Genomic DNA, 23417 nt, shown 5'->3' on the forward strand with positions numbered 1-23417 from the left:
CAGGCTGAAAATTACAAATTATTTCCACATCATAATAACGACAGGGGCTACCCAAGATCAACACCTTGCAGATATATGAAACCTCATTGATAAACTTTTATAATGGTTTAAAATGCAGCTATCTTTTCAATGCAGTCTCCAATACCTTGAAGCAAAGATGGTCTTCAACCCATGTCAGTCCTTAATAAAGCAATGACAATCTCCCTGCACCTAAAAATTTGAAAGAGCTATAGTTATTCATCTGTAAAACAAACTATTATGACAAATTCATTCAGAAGACTATACAGATTTTGTACAACCTGAGAAAGGGGCCTAAATTCCTCTGGTCTGAGGCTAGTCAGGCATATTTTCTAAAACTGGAAAAGTATTTGAAAATTGTGCTGGCCACATTTATACCAGGAAAGGCTTAGGACTACTTGCAGATGCCTAGAGCATGGGACAGGTTTTGTGCTGTTACTTACGAACCCTGCTGGCACTAAGTAATCTGTTGTCTACATGTCCAAAACATTATCAATGGCACAGGTGAATTACACCCTGTATAAAAAAGTTCCATGTTTTCCTACATGGGACCAAATGTACCTTGCTACGAACCACAAGTTAAAAATTTTATTTTTTGACCCCTGGGTAAACTTGCCCAGTAAAATGGTGCAATATCTGCACTGATGGACCCTTTTATTAAACATTTAAATCTACTACTGGCTTACTGCTCAACATGCGAACACCAGCACTTTATCAGGCTTAACGAGTTCTTATTATGGCTTCAGGAGGCACTTTATCTTAAGTTAAATGAAAAAGTCTATGACCAGCTGGATGAATTTCTAACTGCCCGGGAAGTTGCAAAATAAATGGGTCAGGGGTCATATTTACACAGAGTGTAGTGGTTGGCTGAAGCACCTGCCAAAATCTATGGATACTGCAGAATGCACATACTTTTGGGGTACTTGTGCTAGCACTAAATACTCAGAGTACCAGATGATGTCCTGACTGAACTCCAGCCAGCCTCTCATCCTCACTTTAGGGGGCGTCTAAAATGAAGGTGTTGAGGTTGGTATCAGATGTGTGGTTCAGATCTGCCAACTATGTACAGAAAACTAGTCAGTTCCAAGTTAGAAATTTGCACCCTGGCCCACTCCTGATCATCTGTGAAAGTGGCAATATGTCGATTTTGTATGCCTGTTTGAGGGGCTATGTTTTAACTTGTTGTGGACACTTTCTCAAATTGTCTACACATTGGCTAGATCTTGAATGTCATCAATGGATAATGTTGCTGTAATCAGGAGATTGGCAACTATATTCGCCACTGAGAGAGCACAACACACTTTAGTATTAAATAATGGACTGCAATTTGCATTTGCTTTGTCAAAGGGACAGGGAATGTATCTGACCACCGCTTCTTTTTGTGCAGCATCCAGTGACTATGCAACTCTCATGCACTCGTTCATGGCATCATTGTGTAATATGACCCATGGTTTCCTTCACTTATGTATTTCACTATGCTCGTAATTATTTTATTTGTGATCATACTATTTTACAAAATAATGTTTTTATGTCTTCCTTTGTGTGCTGTGTGTTCTTTAGTGGGTACAGGAGCAAGGAACAGATGCTGTTCATGGACAGAGAATCCAGATATTAATTTACTCTACATCTAATATTAAATAGAAAAATAATACATAACTTGCCTGTGTTTTCAGCATCAGTTGCTAAAAGTAGAAGTAGATTTGAATATGTTACCTGAGACTGCAAGTGTGTGTGTGTGTGTGTGTGTGTGTGTGTGTGTGTGTGTGTGTGTGTGTGTGTGTGTGTGGACGCGCGTGCACGCACATGTCTGTTGTTGACAAAAGCCTTAACGGCTGGAAGCTGCAATTGTGAGAGTTGTTGTGCCTATCTGTGACTCAGCATCTCCACTATGTGGTGAGTAGCAACTTTTCTTCTCATAATATTGTTAGATTTGAATATAGGTATGTATACAGATACAAAAAATTTATAAATTCATCACTGTTCAGTACAATGTTTATTCAGATGATGTCGAGCCCTGGCCGCCATGGAAGTCTTTAAATGTTATTCAACTGGCAAGTACGCAAAATGGGCTCAGTGTATGAAAGTTTGAACTGAAGTACTCCTGCCACTGGAGCTCCAGAGGGGGGATGCTTGCATCTCATTGACAGTGGCATAATCACTTGTGGCAGTGCCCTTGTGCCGTGGTGGTGGCTGTAGGAAATACGGCAGTGTAACTGGTGGTGTGCTTAATGCGTATTTGAAGGTGCGGGCGACTGGATCACAGCCGATATACACCCCTCCCTGCCCAGCTTTGAAGTACGGGGGGAAGGCTTGTGCTGTGGATAGTGACGAGGGTGGTTGCTTGGCGAGGGAGGGGAGACAGAGCAAACAAACCTGTGTCTCGACATTGTGCCTTGCAAATGCCAGTGAAACTGCCGCCAAACCAGGTGCAGGACACATCCAACGGCACAGGTAGGAGTACAGAGGGTGCCCTTGAACTAGCTGACGGTGACTGCATTGATGTCCATGAGAGAGGCAACCTGCAGCATTGGTAACATTAGGGTCGAAGATGGGCAGGTGGAGACTTACTTCAGCGAGATGGCCGCAGGTAGTGGCATCCACTCGGTAAGCCGTGTAGGAAGCTGCATTGTGACATCATGCAGTGAAGAAATTGAAACAGATTGGTCCTCAGCAGGGTCACTGAATTCACAGGGCCACAGCTGATATTGGTGGCACTGATGCATGCTTCCACTGCTGCAATTAGTATACTGGTTTCAGGATACTAATGGGCTCTGTCAGCCGATCTGAGAACAACACTTGAGTCCCATAAATGTGCGTTGTTGTACACTTGATATTTAACTCTGACGTTTGGGTGAAACTTTGTGGTGAAGTCAATTGGAGCAGAGCAGTGAGGATGAAGCAGATGCAGCAAAGTCCAGTGGCGTTGCCCTTGCCAAATGCTCTGCTAATGAAATTTCAGGAGCAGGCAAAGTATGATATGAACTCAGAAACGTCAGTAAGGCATCTTCACAGGAATGTGAAGCTCATAGTTTTGACATCTGTATCTTGAACATATGAACGAAACATTTGGTCTCGCCATTAGACTGTGGCAAGAATGGTGATGTCCCGATATGCTGTATTCCATTGTGTTTGCAAAATTGTGTAAATTTCTTTGAAGAAAAATGAGGTCCATTGTTGGAAACAGTTGTTTGTGGAAAGTCTTAGAGAAAATACGGAAGTGAGGGCCTTGATAGTGCTGGCAGCATTCACCAAATGCACTGAGATAACAAAAAGGTATTTGCTGTAGGCATCAAAGATAGTCATTCAGTGTGTTTGCCTAAAGGGGCCAGCAAAGTCTATATGCTCACTATATGAAGTATCAGAATATGGCCAGGAGAAAAATTCATGACAGGGAGCGTCCTGATTGTCAGCGTAAGGATGACATTGTGCCTTACGTGATCTATTTGCTTACCTAAAGCAAGCTATGTACCAGGTTGGTGCAGTAGTTACTTAGTATGAACTATCCCCCCAATTACTCTGTGCAGAAGGCTTAACACCTGCTGTTGGAATGAAGTGGGGAATAACTCTCTTGTTCATTTGTTAGATGTGTGAATCAGAATCACGTTATTCAGAAGAGATAAACTATTGCACATTTTCTTGTATGGCTAATCTGAAGGAATCGAGCACATCCATGCTGAAAATATTTGGACTCTTGTGTGAATGAACTATGGTGCAAGGTACTTCTTTAGTCATGTTCTTGTATTTTGCAGGTAAGTGGCATGTTCCAAGCACTGAAATGCTGTTGCCATTAAAGGCGGTGAGATGCAGACTTTTTTCATATGTATCAACGCTAAGCAATGTGACAGAAGCTCCAGTATCTAGTTGAAAAGGCACTGACAGGTTACAAATTTGTAATGTAATCCACAGTTTGTGGTGTGTTTTGCGAATACAGTTGTCCATTCCATGTTGTGAAAAACTGTTTCCACCTGTGCACTAGAGTGCTTTCGTGAACGTTGAGATTGGGAGAGCCTTTTTGAAGTGTGTGTGGTATTTGCATTAAATATGTATGTGTGCATTTTCTTCATTTTGAGCAGGGGGTGCAGAATCTGAACATGAAATGACATTGACTTCCATTCATTTCTACTTTGCATTATTCTCGTGTGAAATGGCGGCTTTCCAGCCTTTTGCAGGCAGACCAGTTTTATATGTCCTGTACTAGGACTTGCCTGAAGAAACAGTTCTTCCAGTCATAGGTGACATAGCATTTCACAAAGATTTCAGTTTTTGTGGAGCTGGGGCAGTGTAATTAGTATTCTGCTGGCACTGCAAAGGCCATATGTAGTATGTCCAGCCTTGTTTACGTGGAGCTGACTTAGGAGTGCAGAGGCTGGAGCTGTGGGTGGGGTTGTTTGTCTCGAGTGAAGCGATAACTGGTAGACAGAATTCTTGCTCAGCTAAATCTTGAACTTCGTGTTCGTCGATGACTTCTAGCATTTCACAAGTGCTAGGGTTGTGATGCTTTGGAATTTCGTCCTTCAGTCTCTGACCCATAGATTCTGAATAATAGCATTACATATCATTTCATGCTGGTAAGTTGCACCACAGACACAACAGAATTTACAATCTCTAGTCATGCCCTCGATCTATGCAATCCATTCTTTATAGGACTGATTACTATAACATTGCATTTGGAAAAATTTGTACCGAGCAGCAGCAATGTGCATTTGACTCTCAAAAAATTCATCTAAACTTGCAATTATGACCTCCTAGGACTGGGTTTGGGACTCACTGAGGGGAAACAGTTTCACTAGGAGGCGGTAAGTATACACTCCTACATATGGCAGCAGGAGAGCGGAAGAAAACCAATGTGCACTCCGTGTGCATACCGGGGGGAGTCATTACAGATGTGGAAAGGGTCCTTCCAGATGCCATGAAGGGTACAGGGTGCACCCATCTGCAGGTGGTCAGTCATGTCGGCACCAATGATGTGTGTCGCTATGGATCGGAGGAAATCCTCTCTGGCTTCCGGCAGCTATCTGATTTGGTGAAGACTGCTAGTCTCGCTAGCTGGATGAAAGCAGAGCTCACCATCTGCAGCATCGTCGACAGGACTGACTGTGGACCTTTGGTACAGAGCTGAGTGGAGGGTCTGAATCAGAGGCTGAGACGGTTCTGCGACCATGCAGGCTGCAGATTCCTCGACTTGCGCCATAGGGTGGTGGGGTTTCGGGTTCCACTGGATAGGTCAGGAGTCCACTACACGCAGCAAGTGGTTACACAGGTAGCAGGGGTTGTGTGGCGTGGACTGGGCGGTTTTTTAGGTTAGATGGCCTCGGGCAAGTACAGAAAGGGCAGCAGCCTCAAAGGGTGCGGGGCAAAGTCAGGACATGCGGGGGCCAAGCCGCAATCGGTATTGTAATTGTAAACTGTCGAAGCTGCATTGGTAAAGTTCCGGAACTCCAAGCACTGATAGAAAGCACCGAAGCTGAAATCGTTATAGGTACAGAAAGTTGGCTGAAGCCAGAGATAAATTCTGCCGAAATTTTTACAAAGGCACAGGCGGTGTTTAGAAAGGATAGATTGCATGCAACTGGTGGTGGCTTGTTTGTCGCTGTTAGTAGTAGTTTATCCTGTAGTGAAGTAGAAGTGGATAGTTCCTGTGAATTATTATGGGTGGAGGTTACACTCAACAACCGAGCTAGGTTAAAAGTTGGCTCCTTTTGCCGACCTCCCGACTCAGCAGCATTAGTGGCAGAACAACTGAGAGAAAATTTGGAATACATTTCACATAAATTTTCTCAGCATGTTATAGTCTGAGGTGGAGATTTCAATTTACCAGATATAGACTGGGACACTCAGATGTTTAGGACGGGTGGTAGGGACGTAGCATCGAGTGACGTTATACTGAGTGCACTATCCGAAAATTACCTCGAGCAATTAAACAGAGAACCGACTCGTGGAGATAACATCTTGGACCTACTGATAACAAACAGACCCAAACTTTTCGACTCTGTAAGTGCAGAACAGGGAATCAGTGATCATAAGGCCGTTGCAGCATCCCTGAATATGGAAGTTAAAAGGAATATAAAAAAAGGGAGGAAGGTTTATCTGTTTAGCAAGAGTAATAGAAGGCAGATTTCAGACTACCAAACAGATCAAAAGGAAAATTTCTGTTCCGACACTGACAATGTTGAGTGTTTATGGAAAAAGTTCAAGGCAATCATAAAATGCATTTTAGACAGGTACGTGCCAAGTATAACTGTGAGGGATGGGAAAAACCCACCGTGGTTCAACAACAAACTACTGCAAAAGCATAGAGAGCTTCACTCCAAGTGTAAACACAGCCAAAACCTCTCAGACAAACAGATGCTAAACGATGTCAAAGTTAGCGTAAGGAGGGCTATGCGTGGAGCGTTCAGTGAATTCGGAAGTAAAATTCTATGTACTGACTTGACAGATAATCCTAGGAAGTTCTGGTCTTACGTTAAATCAGTAAGTGGCCCGAAACAGCATATCCACACACTCGGGGATGATGATGGCATTGAAACAGAGGATGACACGCGTAAAGCTGAAATACTAAACACCTTTTTCCAGAACTGTTTCACAGAGGAAGACTGCACTGCAGTTCCTTCTCTAAATCCTCGCACAAACGAAAAAATGGCTGACATCGAAATAAGTGTCCAAGGAATAGAAAAGCAACTGGAATCACTCAACAGAGGAAAGTCCACTGGACCTGACAGGATACCAATTTGATTCTACACAGAGTACGTGAAAGAACTTGCCTCCCTTCTAACAGCTGTGTACCGCAAGTCTCTAGAGGAACGGAGGTTCCAAATGATTGGAAAAGAGCACAGGTAGTCCCAGTCTTCAAGAAGGGTCATCGAGCAGATGCGCAAAACTATAGACCTATATCTCTGATGTCGATCTGTTGTAGAATTTTAGAACATGTTTTTTGCTCGCGTATCATGTCGTTTTTGGAAACCCAGAATCTGCTCTGTAGGAATCAACATGGATTCCGGAAACAGCGATCGTGTGAGACCCAACTCGCTTTATTTGTTCATGAGACCCAGAAAATATTAGATACAGGCTCCCAGGTAGATGCTATTTTCCTTGACTTCCGGAAGGCGTTCGATACAGTTCCGCACTGTCGCCTGATAAACAAAGTAAGAGCCTACGGAATATCAGACCAGCTGTATGGCTGGATTGAAGAGTTTTTAGCAAAGAGAACACAGCATGTTGTTCTCAATGGAGAGACGTCTAGAGATGTTAAAGTAACATCTGGCGTGCCACAGGGGAGTGTTATGGGACCATTGCTTTTCACAATATATATAAATGACCTAGTAGATAGTGTCGGAAGTTCCATGCGGCTTCTCGTGGATGATGCTGTAGCATACAGAGAAGTTGCAGCATTAAAAAATTGTAGTGAAATGCAGGAAGATCTGCAGCGGATAGGCACTTGGTGCAGGGAGTGGCAACTGACCCTTAACATAGACAAATGTAGTGTATTGGGAATACATAGAAAGAAGGATCCTTTATTGTATGATTATATGATAGCGGAACAAAAACTGGTAGCAGTTACTTCTGTAAAATATCTGGGAGTATGCGTGCGGAACGATTTGAAGTGGAATGATCATATAAAATTAATTGTTGGTAAGGCGGGTACCAGGTTGAGATTCATTGGGGGAGTCCTTAGAAAATGTAGTCCATCAACAAAGGAGGTGGCTTACAAAACACTTGTTCGGCCTATACTTGAGTATTGCTCATCAGTGTGGGATCCGTACCAGATCAGGTTGACGGAGGAGATAGAGAAGATCCAAAGAAGATTGACGCATTTCGTCACAGAGTTATTTGGTAACTGTGATAGCATTACGGAGATGTTTAGCAAACTCAAGTGGCAGACTCTGCAAGACAGGCACTCTGCATCGCGGTGTAGCTTGCTCGCCAGGTTTCGAGAGGGTGCGTTTCTGGATGAGGTATCGAATATATTGCTTCCCCCTACTTGTACCTCCCGAGGAGATGACGAATGTAAAATTAGAGAGATTCGAGCGCGCACGGAGGCTTTCAGACAGTCGTTCTTCCCGGGAACCATGCGCGACTGGAACAGAAAATGGAGGTAATGACAGCGGCACGTTAACTGCCCTCCGCCACACACTGTTGGGTGGCTTGCGGAGTATAAATGTAGATGGGGTGGGGGAAACGCACAATGTGATTCACCTGTGATTTAGTAGGCATTGGAACATTTATGCAGCTGTATTATATATTCTTTCCATGTTTCCTTCATCTCAATGAACTGTTTTAAGGGTGAAGGCGGTAGCTGAATTCCTTCTTTAGCTTATGGCACCTTTCGCTACTGCGCTGCTTGCGCTTGTATGAGACAAGAAACTGCTGACAGCAGTTCTGATATTTGTTGACTCTGAAACTGAACAAGAGATGTTAGAAGCTACTCAGCACTGAGATGTTGCTGTGTGGTTCTTTAGTGGATACAAGAGGAGGAACAGATGCTGTTCATGAACAGAGAATTCAGATATATATTTATTCTACAGCTAATATTATGTAGCAAAAATAATACACAACTTTGTTGCTGTATTTGCAGGGTCAGTTGCTAACAGTAGATTTGATGCAGAAATATATACAGATACAAAAAATTTATAAATCTGTCACTCTTCAATACAGTGTCTAATCGGAAGATGTTGAGCCACGGCCACTATGAAAGTCTGTTAATGTTATTCAACTGGCAAACACAGAAAATGGGCTCAGTGTATGAATATTCAAACTTAAGTATACACACTGCTGGAGCTTCGGAGGGTTGGATGCTTACATCTCATTGGTAGAGGAATAATTGTTCATAGCAGTGACCTTGTGCCATGGTGGCAGCTGTATAACTAATGGCTTGTGTATTTGAAGGTGCGGCTGACTGTGTTGAACCTGATACTTCTAATGTAACCCACAAGAACAAATAAAAGCTGTTCATTTATTCTTTCTTATGTGCTTCCTTCTCTTTCTGTTTCCTATCCTTATCATAAAAAATGTGTAGTTGTTTCTATACTGCCTGTTTTTCCCATCCCAAATTGAAGTTAGATATTTTCTTCCTCTGCAAGTTCTCCCTCAACTGGAAAACAATCACTTTTCTTAATGAATCTGATTTTCTGTGCTTGTCACGTATGACGGTACCTACTGGCCAAACATAGAATTTTGTAAACTACAAAGTCTTATAAGAATCTGCTTGAATATTGTGTACACAATGAGTTCCACCAAGGAACAAGTGGAAGGCAATTACTTGTATAAAAATTCATATTAGTAAGTATGCTGAAATCCCTGGGAATTGTTTTAATTGTTTATGACACGAGCTGCAAAATTACTGGATAGAATTTGTAATGAACCTGACCATTTGTACTCATGAAAAGTTGTATCGTGTACTACGACAGCAACATGTTGATATGTAGTGATAGGTTTTTGGCTATTGAAAAGAGACGTCTGTACAGAAATGCATAGTGGTGGTGATTCAGAATGAGGTGCTGTGATCAGGAAACCACAAAATATGCAATTTATTTTCTTTTGATTTCTGTACAAGCAAGAAATCATGACACACAAGATCTGTTGTGTTGTATTGTAGGATGTCAGTTTATAATTCAGCAAATGATATCCAAATTCTGAAACAGTTATTTATTTTGACAGGGTGGAATAGACACTGCAGTGTCTGTGGATAATCCTGATGCGTTACTTGCGAAGCTTACAAGTGAAATGTCTGATGCTGGAGAGGCTAAGGATTTGTCAGAAAGGTAATTATACTATGTTTTGTTTTCATAATGTGTTAATCGTTGCAGAGTCAATTGCAAACTATGGTGGTACTATTCGTTTCTGTTCCAAGGAGTTTGTGAATGGACTGTCTATCAGTATTTTTATCTGAGTTAATTAACAGCTAATTAAATGGTAATGCATGCATATACTTTTTTTCCCTCCAGTTCACTTCTTGTGACTCACCACTTTTTGTACCCATTGTTTGCTGTAGTACAGTGTCAATGCTAGTGTGTCTGTCGGATTGAAAAAAGGGTGTTCTTGATTTGGGTGTTATACTCCAGAGCTCTCGAATGTGGGAGTTTCAGTGACTTGTTTGTCTTCTTCTCCACATTCTCTACTGTTCAGTTCCTGAAATTTTTTTGGATTCGTAGTGATTTTTTTTTGTTATTCATTTTTGCCTTTTTTTGTTCATTGTTGGAGAAGACGTTTGAATCTCGAGACACTCACTTCAGTTCTGTCATGTTAAAGGCCTGTGTTTCAGTTTTCAGATACAGCATATCAAAATTTGTGATACATAAGCCTTAGAACTCCCATAGAGTTTGTAGTGACTGCTTGAACTTCATGTCTTTGAACATCAGTAGCCACTGCTAGCAGCAGAACACCATGGTAGCTAACCTAAGTTTATGTGCTAATTATGCTGGAAGATAAACTATCTTTGTTGTGTGGATGAGTACACAGTACTTCTGACACATGCAGGTGAACATACTCATTTGCAGTTGGATTGAGGTCCAGGGTTAGCCCATATAAAATTAACCACAGGTTTGATACTCTTAGAGTCAGATATTTATTACTTTTTGGATTTGTAGACAGAACAGAACAAACTTTCAAAAAGAGTTTGAAAAGTAAGAAGTCAGAAAAAGCTATGAAGAAGAAAGTTTTGTTGTTAGGTAGTTCACATGGTAGAGGTGTTGGCCAACTGTTGCAGGATGTGAACTAGGGTCAGGTTACCAGGTCATCCGATTTTTTAAACCTGGTGCAAGTCTGGGTCAGGTGATAGAGGATGTAGGTTCACTGTGCAAAGACTTCACAAAGCAAGACACTGTGGTAATAGTGGGTGGGGTGGGCAACAGAATATATAGGAACCCTAGTTGTTCAATTGAGAGTGACCTGGTAAAGATAGCTTCAGCAGTGAGACGTACTGGTGCTGGGCTTGTGTCTGTTCTGAGGCGCCATGACCAGCCTCTTTTAAACTCTTCTGTTAGAAGAGTTAATTTATGTGGAACGACTGCTTGGATCAGATACGGGGTCTCATATCAGTGTGGTTCCTGTTGAGTCTATCAGCAGGTGGGACTATACTAGGCGTGGCCTTCAATTCAGCAGGAAAGGGAACGAAAAACTTCATGGGCTAATAGCAAATGCCTTTTGGGGGGGGGGGGGGGGGCTTTCACAAGTGGTAACGTACCAGTGGTTACACATGACAGATCAGCAGTTTTTTAGGGTAGGGAGGGCAGAAACAAAAGATGTTCACAGACAGGCTGAAAATGACACTCACATTGATCAAGCCGTACACAATTCTTGCAGACAGCTTCTGATTGAAACTAGAGATACTCAGAAATTGGCAGGAAAATTAGGTCAGCTGCTGACAGAAACATTCACCTTGCTCGTCAGACTGCGCGGTTTACCAAAAAGAATGTAAGATTATGGAGTATAAGACCTTGGACAGGCTCACTTACTCAGAGGCCAAACCCAAGTATGACCGACTTCACCCTGTGCGCATTTCATCGACGTTTGCTGCAGCAGCTATGATGTCGCCATCCCTGGCGATGAGCCCCCAAGCTCTACCACTTTTTGTGGGCCCTCCAGCCCGGCCATCTATTCCTGCCCCCCAGGTAGTTGGGGGAACACCCTCTTCCGTTGCTCCCCTGTTATCAACATTGGGAGTAACAACCCCTCCTTCTTTGAGGACTTCAGTCCCCAACTCTGAGCCGGAGAAGTGCCCGCCTCCTCCGGCTCCCCTCACGCAGAAGGGATCTCTTGGTGCCCTCCCTTCCATGGTTACTGCCCCTCCAGATGTCAACCTGTGGCTGAAAATGCCACCACCTGAGGGCCGTAGGGCTTCCAGGTCTTCCTCGGTCCATGAGACTGGGTCAGAAAAGCCCACCCAGCCTGATAAACCGAAAGACAAATGGGACCCTACCGAAAAGAAGAAAAAGCAAAAGGAGAAGTACATAGAGACAGAAAAGGAGTTCACCACAGCACCTGAAGATGATGTGGAGCATCTAGTGTCCACTCAGGAGCTAGATGTTGCTCGACCCGCAGCTCCTATGGAAGTTGATCAAGCTACTTTGCAATCGGCGGCGGCGAGCGCTTCTAAGGTGTAACCTACCCCCCCCCCCCCCTCCGCCCCCCCCCCCCCCCCCCCCCAGGTTCTCTCATGTCTTCACAGTCGGATACCATTATTCTTCAATGGAATTGCCTTGGTTTTTTCCACCACCTTGCTGAGTTGAAACAGCTTTTGTGCCGCTTGCCTACCACTTGTCTGGCCCTACAGGAAACCTCGTTTTCTGTTCGGCAGACCCCCTCCCTCTGTGGCTACTGGGGTTACTATAAGAAATGCGTAGAATACAACAGGGTGTCTGGCGATGTTTGTGTTTATGTTCTTGCCACTGTTCCTAGTGCCCCAGTGCCACTTCACACGGCTCTTGAGGCTGTGACTGTTCGAATCCAGGCAGGAATGGAGCTTACCATCTGTTCGCTCTACTTTCTCCTGGATGAGGTTGTCCCTCTTGCTGAGCTAGCTGCATTGTTCGCCCAGCTCCCCCCGCCATTCCTCCTTTTAGGGGACTTTAATGCCCACCACCCTTTATGGGGTGGGGCCCAGATCTCAGGCCAGGGTAGGACCATTGAGGCTCTCTTGGCAGAGCAGGACATTTGCCTCCTTAACACTGGTGCTCCCACATATTTTAGCTTGACTCATGGCACATACTTGGCCATTGACCTCTCTCTTAGTAGCCCTGGTCTTATTCCATACCTCAGTTAGAGGGTTCACGACGACCTCTGTGGTAGCGACCACTTTCCTATCCTGGTTTCTCTTCTTCAATCCCAACCTCCTGACCAGCTGCCACAATGGTCTCTTCATGGAGCTGATTGGGCAACCTACACCTTACCTACTATGGCCATTGCTCCGCTTCCTGGTGACATTGATTTGGCAGTGGTCGAGGTCACTATGGCCATTGTTTCTGCTGCTGAGGCAACTGTCCCCTGCTCTTCAAGTACCCTAAGGCGTAAGTCAGTCCCTTGGTGGACACCAGAGATTGCAGAAGCTATACGGGACCACCGGCGAGCCCTGCAACGACACCGGCGTCATCCTTCCCTAGAGAATTTGGTTGCCTTTAAACAGCTGCGGGCCCGGGCTCGGCGGTTAATCCAGCGGAGCAAACAGGACTGCTGGGAGCGATATGTTGCCACCATAGTTTCTTGCACCTCCCCATGTCAGGTGTGGTCGCGGGTTCGGCGCATTTTTGGTTTTCGCCCTCATGCGTCTGTCCCTTGCCTTTCTCTTCGGGGTACACTTTGTACTGACCCAATCGCCTTCGCTGAACATCTGGCAGAGTACTTTGCTCATATTTCCGTGATAGTAGGCTACAGCGCAGAATTCCGCACCATTAAAGAGCAGGCTGACCGTATGCAGTTGTCGTTTCGCACGCACCGTTGGTAACGATACAAACACCCCATTTAGTGAATGGGAGTTCCAAAGTGCCCTTACAGCTTGCCTCGATACCTCTCCAGATCCAGACCAAATTCACAACCAGTTTCTTTGCCATCTCTCGGTGCACTGTCAGGGTGAATTACTCGCCCTGTTTAACCGCATCTGGACGGAGGGCGTTTTCCCAACTCGTTGACAGGATAACATTACCATCCCGGTGCTGAAACCTGGTGCAGATCCTCTGGTGGTTGATAGCTATCGCCCTATCAGCTTTACCAACATTATGTGCAAACTCCTGGAATGGATGGTGAGTTGGCAGCTCATGTGGATCTTCGAAGCTCAGGGCCTCCTAGCCCAGCAACAGGGGGGCTTCCGTCAGGACCGCTCAGTGATTGACAATTTAGTCTCGCTAGAGTCGGCTATTCGTACAGCTTTTACTCAGCGAGAGCATCTAGTTGCTGTTTTCTTTGATCTTCGGAAGGCGTACGATACCACATGGCACCATCATATCCTTGCTACGCTGCACGAATGGGGCTTACGGGGTCCACTTCCGGTTTTTCTACGGAATTTTCTCTCCAATCGCTCCTTTTGGGTTAGTGTTGGCACTTATTTTAGCTCTGCTCTTATTCAGGAGAATGGTGTCCCGCAGGGCTCGGTTCTTAGTGTTCCCCTCTGTTTGGTGGCGATTAATGGTCTTACAGCTGCGGTGGGCTCATCAGTCTGTTCCTCTCTATATGCCGATGACTTTTGTCTTTATTACAGTTCCCCAAGCATCAGTGTCGCTGAACGGTGGCTGCAGGGAGCTATCCGTAAGGCACATTTTTGGGCATCCAACCATGGTTTTCAGTTCTCAGCCTCCAAGACCCCACCTCCATCCAGAGCTCAACCTGGCCAATGAACTCCTTCGTATTGAGGAGACGCATCGCTTCCTTGGCATGCTGTTTGATGCTCAGCTCACTTGGACACCTCATCTTCGTGAGCTTAAACAACGGTGCTGGCGGCACCTCAACATTCTTTGCTGCCTCAGCCACACCATTTGTTGGGGCTGCACGAGCAACCCTCCTATAGCTCTATAAGGCCTTAGTCCTGTCCCGTCTCGACTACGGGAGTGTGGTGTACGACTCAGCAGCGCCTTGAACATTGCAGATCCTCGACCCGATTCTCCATTGTGGCGTCAGACTGGCCACAGGTGCCTTCCGCACTAGTCCGGTGACTAGCCTTCTTGTAGAAACTGGAATCCCTCCCCTGCAATTCCACCAACAACAGTTGCTTGCGTCGTACATCGCCTGCATCCATGCCTCGCCCGACCACCCAAACCGCAGGCACCTTGTCCCATCTTGTGCACTCCCCTCCCCACGACGGCGGCCTAGGTCAGGTCTCCCGATCGCGGTCCGCGTTCATTCCCTTCTCTCGTCACTAGAGTCCTTTCCCCTTCCTCCATCCTTCTGGCCCTCTTCTTCTACCCCTCCTTGGTCCCTCCCTCGCTTGCAGCTTTGCTTGGATGTGTCCTGTGACTCCAAGTCCTCCGTTCCACCTGCCAGTCTTCGTTAACAATTCCTGGCTCTTCTTGCCTCGTTTCGCGATGCAGGTGTAGTGTACACTGATGGTTCTTTGGTCGGTGGACGCACTGGGTTTGCTTTCATCCATGGCGATTACGTTGAGCAGCATTCCCTGCCTTATGGGAGCAGTGTTTTCACTGTGGAGCTGGTTGCTTTTTATCGTGCACTCACTCACCTTTCCTCCTGCCCTGGGGAGTCATTTGTCATATGCAGTGACTCCCTGAGTGGATTGCAAGCACTCGACCAGTGTTTCTCTAGGGACCCTTTGGTGCACGTTATTCAAGATGCTGTTTGTGCTCTCGCTGAGTGTGGTCGTTCAGCGACGTTTGTGTGGACCCCGGGCCACATCGGCATTCCAGGAAACGAGTGTGTTGATCGGTTGGCCAAGCAGGCCACCACTTTGCCACCCCTGGAGCTTGGTCTTGTGTAAAGAGACCTCCGGTCAGCCCTACATCGCAAGGTCCATGATGTCTGGAGCTCTGAATGGTCTGTCTTGAACACGCCAAATAAGCTCCGCATGGTCAAGTCGTCCACGGCCGTGTGGAACTCATCCTTGAGGGGCATGAGTAGGGACTCAGTTGTTCTCTGCCGTCTCCGAATTGGACATACGCGGTTGACCCACAGCTATCTCCTTCATCGTAAGAACCCGCCCAAGTGTCGCTGTGATGCAGGGCTGACAGTGGTCCATCTTCCGATGGACTGTCCCCTTTTACCCCCCTTGCGGCAGTCCTTTAATTTACCAGCTTCACTTCCTTTAATTCTCGGTGACGATGCCTCTGTAGCTGACTCAGTTTTACGTTTTATCCGTGCAGCTGGGTTTTATCACTCACTCTAGTGTGGGTGCTCTCGCATGATTTCTCAGGCTACACCCACTCCAGCGACTTTAATTGTGACGTGGATACCAAAATAGTGTCTTTTATGGTAACAAGTTGTGTTGGCACCTCTATCAATGTTTTCCAGCTGGAGGTTCTTCGTTTGTAGTTCAGTGGTTGACCTTTTACTTGATCCATCAACCACTGTAGTCTGTTTTACTCTTGTCAACTATTTGCTCTGCTCCTTTTAAGTGTCCTCTATTTTGTGTTATTGCGATGTTCATTTTAGCTCTATACCCCTTGGTGTTCCCTCCCTCTGGGTGCAGAGGTTCTGCTTTTACTGTATAGGCCTTTTATCAGTATGTCTGTTTTTAACTGGGGACTGATGACCCCCATCAAACCCCAAAACAAATCAACCAACCAACCAATAAGTTCTTTATAATAGTAGGTATATACAGACCACCTTCAGGAAAGTTTAACCCCTTCATTAATATCTAGAAGCTCTGCTGCCCCATTTCATGGTAAAAAAAAAAAAAAAAAAAAAAAAAAAAAGGGTAGTGGTTGCTGGTGATTTTAATGTGATTTATTGAAAGGCTGTGTAGTGAACAATTATTGCAGTTAGTAACACTATCGTTCAATTTAGTTCCTACTGTGAACTTTGCTACTAGGATACGTAAATGCTCTGAGACTGCTGTTGATAATATCTTTGTAGTCAAATCTAGGGAAGAAAGTCATATCACAAAACCAATAGAAAATGGGGCTATCTGATCGTGATATGCAGCATCTTATGTTAAATGTTGAAACTTGTCAGGATTAAAAAAAAAAATCTATTAAATCAGAATACAGGAGGATAATAAATAAGTCAAAAATTGAGAAATTCAGGAAATTGCTCAAAGACATGAACTGGATAGATGTTTACAATACTTCTGACTCAGATGGAAAATACAAAGCATTCATTAATGAAGCTACCTCCACTTTTGAAAACTGTTTTCACTGAAAGTACCTCAAATCGTACAGAAGTCAAAAAATAAACCGTGGCTTACACAAGGAATAAAGATAGCATGCAGGACAAAAAGGAGACTGTATCTACTATCTAGGAACAGCTCTGATGTTAGAATTGTTATGCAGTACAAAGAATACAGCAGAATATTGAAGCAAGTAATCCAGAAATTGAAGCAGCTTTATTATGTAGTTCTAAAAATAAATGAGACTTTGGTAACAAGTACGTGTAGTGTTGCAAACCTCTTAAACAAGTACTTCATTTCTGTTACTGACAGCTTGGGGTTATCAGGTTCGGTGAACAGTGCAATGGAGTATCTGAGACCAGTCTTCAGAAATAACTTCAGTAAAATGGAAATGACATTCACACCTCCCAAAGAAGTAGCACCCATCATAAAATCCTTAAAATCTAAATATTCCAGTGGGTACATATCAACAAAGTTAATCAAAGAGTGCTCATGTGAATTGAGTTCTGTCTTAAGTTATTTGTGTAATCAATCTCTTATCAGCAGAACGTTTCCGGGCTGGCTAAAATATGCTGAAGTTAAGCCTCTTTACAAGAAAGAGATACCATCAAACTATCAACCAATTTCACTTTTGCCAGCTTTCTTAAAAATATTTAAAATATTGTGTTGAAGCATCTCCTTAAGCATCTGACTGCAAATAATATATTGTCCAAGTCACAGATTGGATTTCTGAAGGGTTCTGATATAGAGAAAGCTATTTACACTTACAGTGAGAATGTACTTAATTCATTAGATAATAAATTAGAGGCTACTGGCATTTTCATGTCAATAGCCTTTGACTGTATGAATCACAGCATTCTCTTAAGTAAATTGGAATGTTATGGTGTCACCGGCAATGCTGTGAAATGGTTTGAGTCGTATCTATCTAACAGAAAACAAAGGGTGTCATTGCAAAATACCTGTGCAGTACACAGTCTGTCTTCATCTGACAGGGAATTAATTGCATGTGGTGTTCCTCAAGGTTCCATCTTGGATCCATTGCTTTTTCTTGTGCACGTTAATGACCTCTCATCTGTTACATTGCCAGAAGCTAAGTTTGTTTCGTTTGCAGATGATACAAACATTGCAATAAGTAGCAAGTCAAGTACAGATTTAGAAATAGCTGCTAATCAAATTTTCACTGACATTAATGAATGGTATAAAGCTAATTCAGTGTCATTGAACTTTGAGAAGATCCACTATATGCTGTTCAGAACCTGTAAGAGATTTCCTTCCAGCTTGTGTATAACATATGAAAACATGCAGGTCGAAGAGGTTGACAGTGTTAAATTTCTGGGATTACAACTCGATAATAAATTCAGTTTGTGTGTCTATCGACCTGCCAGCGCTTTCGTTTGGTAAGTCACATCATCTTTGTTTTTAGAAATATTTTTCCCACTTGGAATGTTTCCCTCTTACCAAACGAAAGTGCTGGCAGGTCGATAGACACACAAACATACACACAAAATTCAAGCTTTTGCAACCAACGGTTGCTTCATCAGGAAAGAGGGAAGGAGAGGGAAAGACGAAAGGATGTGGGTTTTAAGGGAGAGAGTAAGGAGTCATTCCAATCCCGGGAGCGGAAAGACTTACGTTAGGGGGAAAAAAGGACAGGAATACACACACATACACACACACGCATACACACATCCATCCGCACATACACAGACACAAGCAGACATACGAGGGGGCCATCCTGGTACCCATGGCTGTTCCCTTTAATTGTTTGTATGTCTGGCCTTCAAAAGTGAAGAAGTTGTGGGTCAGGATGAAGCTGGCTAAGGTAATGAGGAAAGAGGTTTTAGGTAGGGTCGCAGGTGATCGGCATGAAAGGAAGTGCTCCATCGCAGCGAGGCCCTGGATGTGCGGAATATTTGTGTATAAGGAAGTGGCATCAATGGTTACAAGGATGGTTTCCGGGGGTAACAGATTGGGTAAGGATTCCAGGCATTCGAGAAAGTGGTTGGTGTCTTTGATGAAGGATGGGAGACTGCGTGTAATGAGTTTTAAGGTGTTGATCTACATAGGCAGGGATACGTTATATATATAGGTTTGCTGGCTGTTCAGAGCATCCTCCTACAGGCCAACCGCAAATTAGAACAGCATGCCACCCTCCACCTCAAAAAAACTATCCAATCTCCTGGTTTCCCACCTCCGGAAAGGCAACTCACTCACCCTTCACAATCTTTCCAGCAAACCTCAACCTCCTCTCATTGCACACAGACCCAATCTCTCCCATCTACTCAATCTCCCACTTCCAGCTCCACTCCCTCCAAAACCTCAAAATTCCAATCAACACAATCTGGAACCACAACACTCTAATTCAGTAGTTAACCTTTCCTCCAAACCTCTCTCCCAATCCGAAACTTCTGTCCTATCCAAAGGCCTCACCTTCAGCCCCACTCCCAGATTCAACCAAACAGCCCTCGTCAAAGATTTACTGTCCTACACTCGTACTCTCTGCTGGAAATATCACTTTGCCACGAAGAAAAATGATCCTAATCCTACTCCTAATGATCCAACTCCCCAAGACACTATCCAAATTGTTCCCTTCCTGGAACAGTTCCGTCCTCCGTCACAGCGGGACCCACCTCCTCTTCCTCAAAATCACCCTCTCCAAACCTTCCAGGAATTTCTGATTTCCAGCCTTGCCTCTCAATCCTTCTTAAAAAACCTTAATCTTACTCCCAACATCACCACTGCTGAAGCCCAAGCTATCCGTGATCTGAAGGCTGACCATTCCATCGTCATTCTTCTGGCGGACAAGGGTTCCACGACCGTGGTACTTGATCGTCGGGAGTATGTGACTGAGGGACTGCGTCAGCTTTCAGACAACACCACATACAAAGTTTGCCAAGGTAATCCCATTCCTGATGTCCAGGCGGAGCTTCAAGGAATCCTCAGAACCTTAGGCCCCCTACAAAACCTTTCACCTGACTCCATCAACCTCCTGACCCCACAGACACCCCGCACCCTTACCTTCTTCCTAAAATTCACAAACCAAATCATCCCAGCTGTCCCATTGTAGCTGGTTACCAAGCCCCCACAGAACATATTTCTGCCTACGTAGATCAACACTTTCAACCCATTACATGCAGTCTCCCATCCTTCATCAAAGACACCAACCACTTTCTCGAACGCCTGGAATCCTTACCCAGTCTGTTACCCCAGAAACCATCCTTGTAACCATTGATGCCACTTCTTTATACACAAATATTCCGCACGTCCAGGGCCTCGCACTTCCTTTCACGCCGATCACCTGCCGCCCTACCTAAATCCTGTTTCCTCATTACCTTAGCCAGCTTCATCTTGACCCACAACTTCTTCACTTTTGAAGGCCAGACATACCAACAATTAAAGGGAACAGCCATGGGTACCAGGATGGCCCCCTCGTACGCCAACCTATTCATGGGTTGCTTAGAGGAAGCCTTCTTGGTTACCCAGGCTTGCCAACCCAAAGTTTGGTACAGATTTATTGATGACATCTTCATGATCTGGACTCACAGTGAAGAAGAACTCCAGAATTTCCTCTCCAACCTCAACTCCTTTAGTTCCATCAGATTCACCTGGCCCTACTCCAGATCCCATGCCACTTTCCTAGACGTTGACCTCCATCTGTCCAATGGCCAGCTTCACACGTCCGTCTACATCAAACCCACCAACAAGCAACAGTACCTCCATTATGACAGCTACCACCCATTCCACATCAAACGGTCCCATCCCTCAACCATTACACCAACAACCTGAAAACAACTTTCGCATCCCGCAACTACCCTCCCGACCTGGTACAGAAGCAAATAACCAGAGCCACTTCCTCATCCCCTCAAACCCAGAACCTCCCACAGAAGAACCACAAAAGTGCCCCACTTGTGACAGGATACTTTCTGGGACTGGATCAGACTCTGAATGTGGCTCTCCAGGAGGGATACGACTTCCTCAAATCCTGCCCTGAAATGAGATCCATCCTTCATGAAATCCTCCCCACTCCACCAAGAGTGTCTTTCCGCCGTCCACCTAACCTTCGTAACCTCTTAGTTCATCCCTATGAAATCCCCAAACCACCCTCCCTACCCTCTGGCTCCTACCCTTGTAACCGCCCCCGGTGTAAAACCTGTCCCATGCGCCCTCCCACCACCACCACCGTCTCCAGTCCTTTAACCCGGAAGGTGTACACGATCAAAGGCAGAGCCACGTGTGAAAGCACCCACGTGATTTACTAACTAACCTGCCTACACTGTGAAGTTTTCTATGTGGGAATGACCAGCAACAAACTGTCTATTCGCATGAATGGACACAGGCAGACAGTGTTTGTTGGTAATGAGGATCACCCTGTGGCTAAACATGCTTTGGTGCACGGCCAGCACATCTTGGCACAGTGTTACACCGTCCGGGTTACCGGATACTTTCCACTAACACCAACCTGTCAGAACTCCGGAGATGGGAACTTGCCCTTCAGTATATCCTCTCTTCTCGTTATCCGCCAGGCCTCAACCTCCGCTAATTTCAAGTTGCCGCCGCTCATACCTCACCTGTCTTTCAACAACATCTTTGCCTCTTTACTTCCGCCTCGACTGACATCTCTGCCCAAACTCTTTGCCTTTACAAATGTCTGCTTGTGTCTGTGTATGTGCGGATGGATATGTGTGTGTGTGCGAGTGTATACCCGTCCTTTTTTCCACCTAAGGTAGGTCTTTCCGCTCCCGGGATTGGAATGACTCCTTACCCTCTCCCTTAAAACCCACATCCTTTCGCCTTTCCCTCTCCTTCCCTCTTTCCTGACGAAGCAACCGTTGGTTACAAAAGCTAGAATTTTGTGTGTATGTTTGTTTGTGTGTCTATTGACCTGCCAGCGCTTTTGTTTGATAAGTATTATATATATATAAACAAAATTCAAGCTTTCGCAACAAACTGTTGCCTCATCAGGAAAGAGGGAAGGAGAGGGGAAGACGAAAGGAAGTGGGTTTTAAGGGAGAGGGTAAGGAGTCACTCCAATCCCGGGAGCGGAAAGACTTACCTTAGAGGGAAAAAAGGACGGGTATACACACACGCACATATCCATCCACACATACAGACACAAGCAGACATATTTAAAGACCTTTATTTTTCAACACGTCCTTTTTTACATCTTCAAATTTTATCAGAGGTAAAATGGAATATGTAAGAATCATACATATATTTCTGAGAAAAAAATAAAAAGTGTGTTTTTGAGGTTTTTTAAAACCCAGAATTGTGTTTTTTGCAAGACTGATTTAATATCACAGTAGTGTTGTAGTGAATGTCATGTCGAAGAATAGTTAAAGAGCTTTAAAATGACACCAGAGTCAACTACAGTACTTGTGCATTTATATTCAAGTTTACTCATCCAATTGTTCAAAAAATCGAATGGTTTTCCATATTTTGAGATGCAGAAGTCAAAACACTGTCTAGGTCAAATGCTGTTAGAGTTTCCAGTATTTGTTGACTGTATAGGAACTGTCAGATATTGAAAAATCAGGGAAACCTGGAACATTACGTTCCAAAAAATAATGAAAGTTGGCTGATTTGATATGGACTGGTCCTCTAATAAGCAGGATAGTTTTTGTTCACTCCTGCAATACATCTGTGTATCTTCCAGCCAATTTTAAGCACATTAAGAGTCATTCCTAAGTTTTATTTCACTGTTAAGGTATTTCAGTCAAGTCAGTCACATAGTTTATTGAAATGATTCTGTGCTGCAACTTTTGATGACAATGGCTGGTAACACCTTCCAGTTATTGACTTGAGTGCGAAACCACTCTTTCCTCAACAGTTTCATAGTTGGAAGCAATTACACTTTTTTTTTTTAAACTAATTTTATGCTATGATGGGTTCTTAATGATTCCGCAGTCCATCTCTAATAACGTTGTTGCTGATGAAATGTTATCTCTTAATCCTCCTTTTTCCTGCTTGAAGTAACATTGTTACTTGCAGCAATCTGTCTTTTCAGTACAACTCCAACACTAATTTGAAGATTTCCTTATTGCTTGCTTTGAGCGTTGACCAGTTCACAATACCCAGTGCCATACGATTTCTTTAGGATAAGATTCAAAGAATTGTTCCAAAGGATGAAGAGCAATTTTGAGTACAGTGGAAATTAGCATGAAAATAAAAATAAATTGAGGTTGTTGCAAAACTTCTTTTACTGCCTGTGTAAAGAGAATTAGACTTTCAGTTAGAACATCTCACAGATGATTTCCCTGTCGATTTGTGGATGTCAAGTTGCATTAGCTAAATAGTAGTGACATATTCTTCTTCTTCTTGCTGCTGCTGCATTTTCATATAAGGCTTTTTGAAGTGATTGCTCCTTCAGTGTTTTTACAAACTGTTAGTCAAGTTCTTCCCTGCATTTACATTTTATTAACATTTTCTATGTAGTATTTATCTATTTTTATTGTAAGGACATAGGTGAGTGTTCTTTTTTTCCCTTCTGAATCCAAACTGTGATGTATTAAGTGTATAAAATAATAATAATAATAATAATAATAATAATAATAATAATAATATAGTGAAATACTATTCTTTAATCCATTACCAGTTTTGCAAGATGAGGTGAAAAATGAAAAAGTTAGCATTTTTTTGTGTT

The 23417-nt window shown here is 44.0% G+C and overlaps 1 protein-coding gene across 2 annotated transcripts in view; it reads left to right on the forward strand.

Moving 5' to 3' along the window:
• Nucleotides 1–23417, forward strand: part of LOC124796254 (abscission/NoCut checkpoint regulator) — a 149757-nt gene that overhangs the window by 84918 nt on the left and 41422 nt on the right. For both annotated transcript variants that reach the window (XM_047260357.1, XM_047260356.1), the window contains one exon: nucleotides 9673–9776. In XM_047260357.1, coding sequence (XP_047116313.1) covers nucleotides 9673–9776 — 104 coding nt within the window. The remainder of the gene's footprint in view (nucleotides 1–9672; nucleotides 9777–23417) is intronic.

The sequence above is a fragment of the Schistocerca piceifrons genome, chromosome 4, assembly GCF_021461385.2.
Source record: "Schistocerca piceifrons isolate TAMUIC-IGC-003096 chromosome 4, iqSchPice1.1, whole genome shotgun sequence".
Taxonomy (NCBI): domain Eukaryota; kingdom Metazoa; phylum Arthropoda; class Insecta; order Orthoptera; family Acrididae; genus Schistocerca; species Schistocerca piceifrons.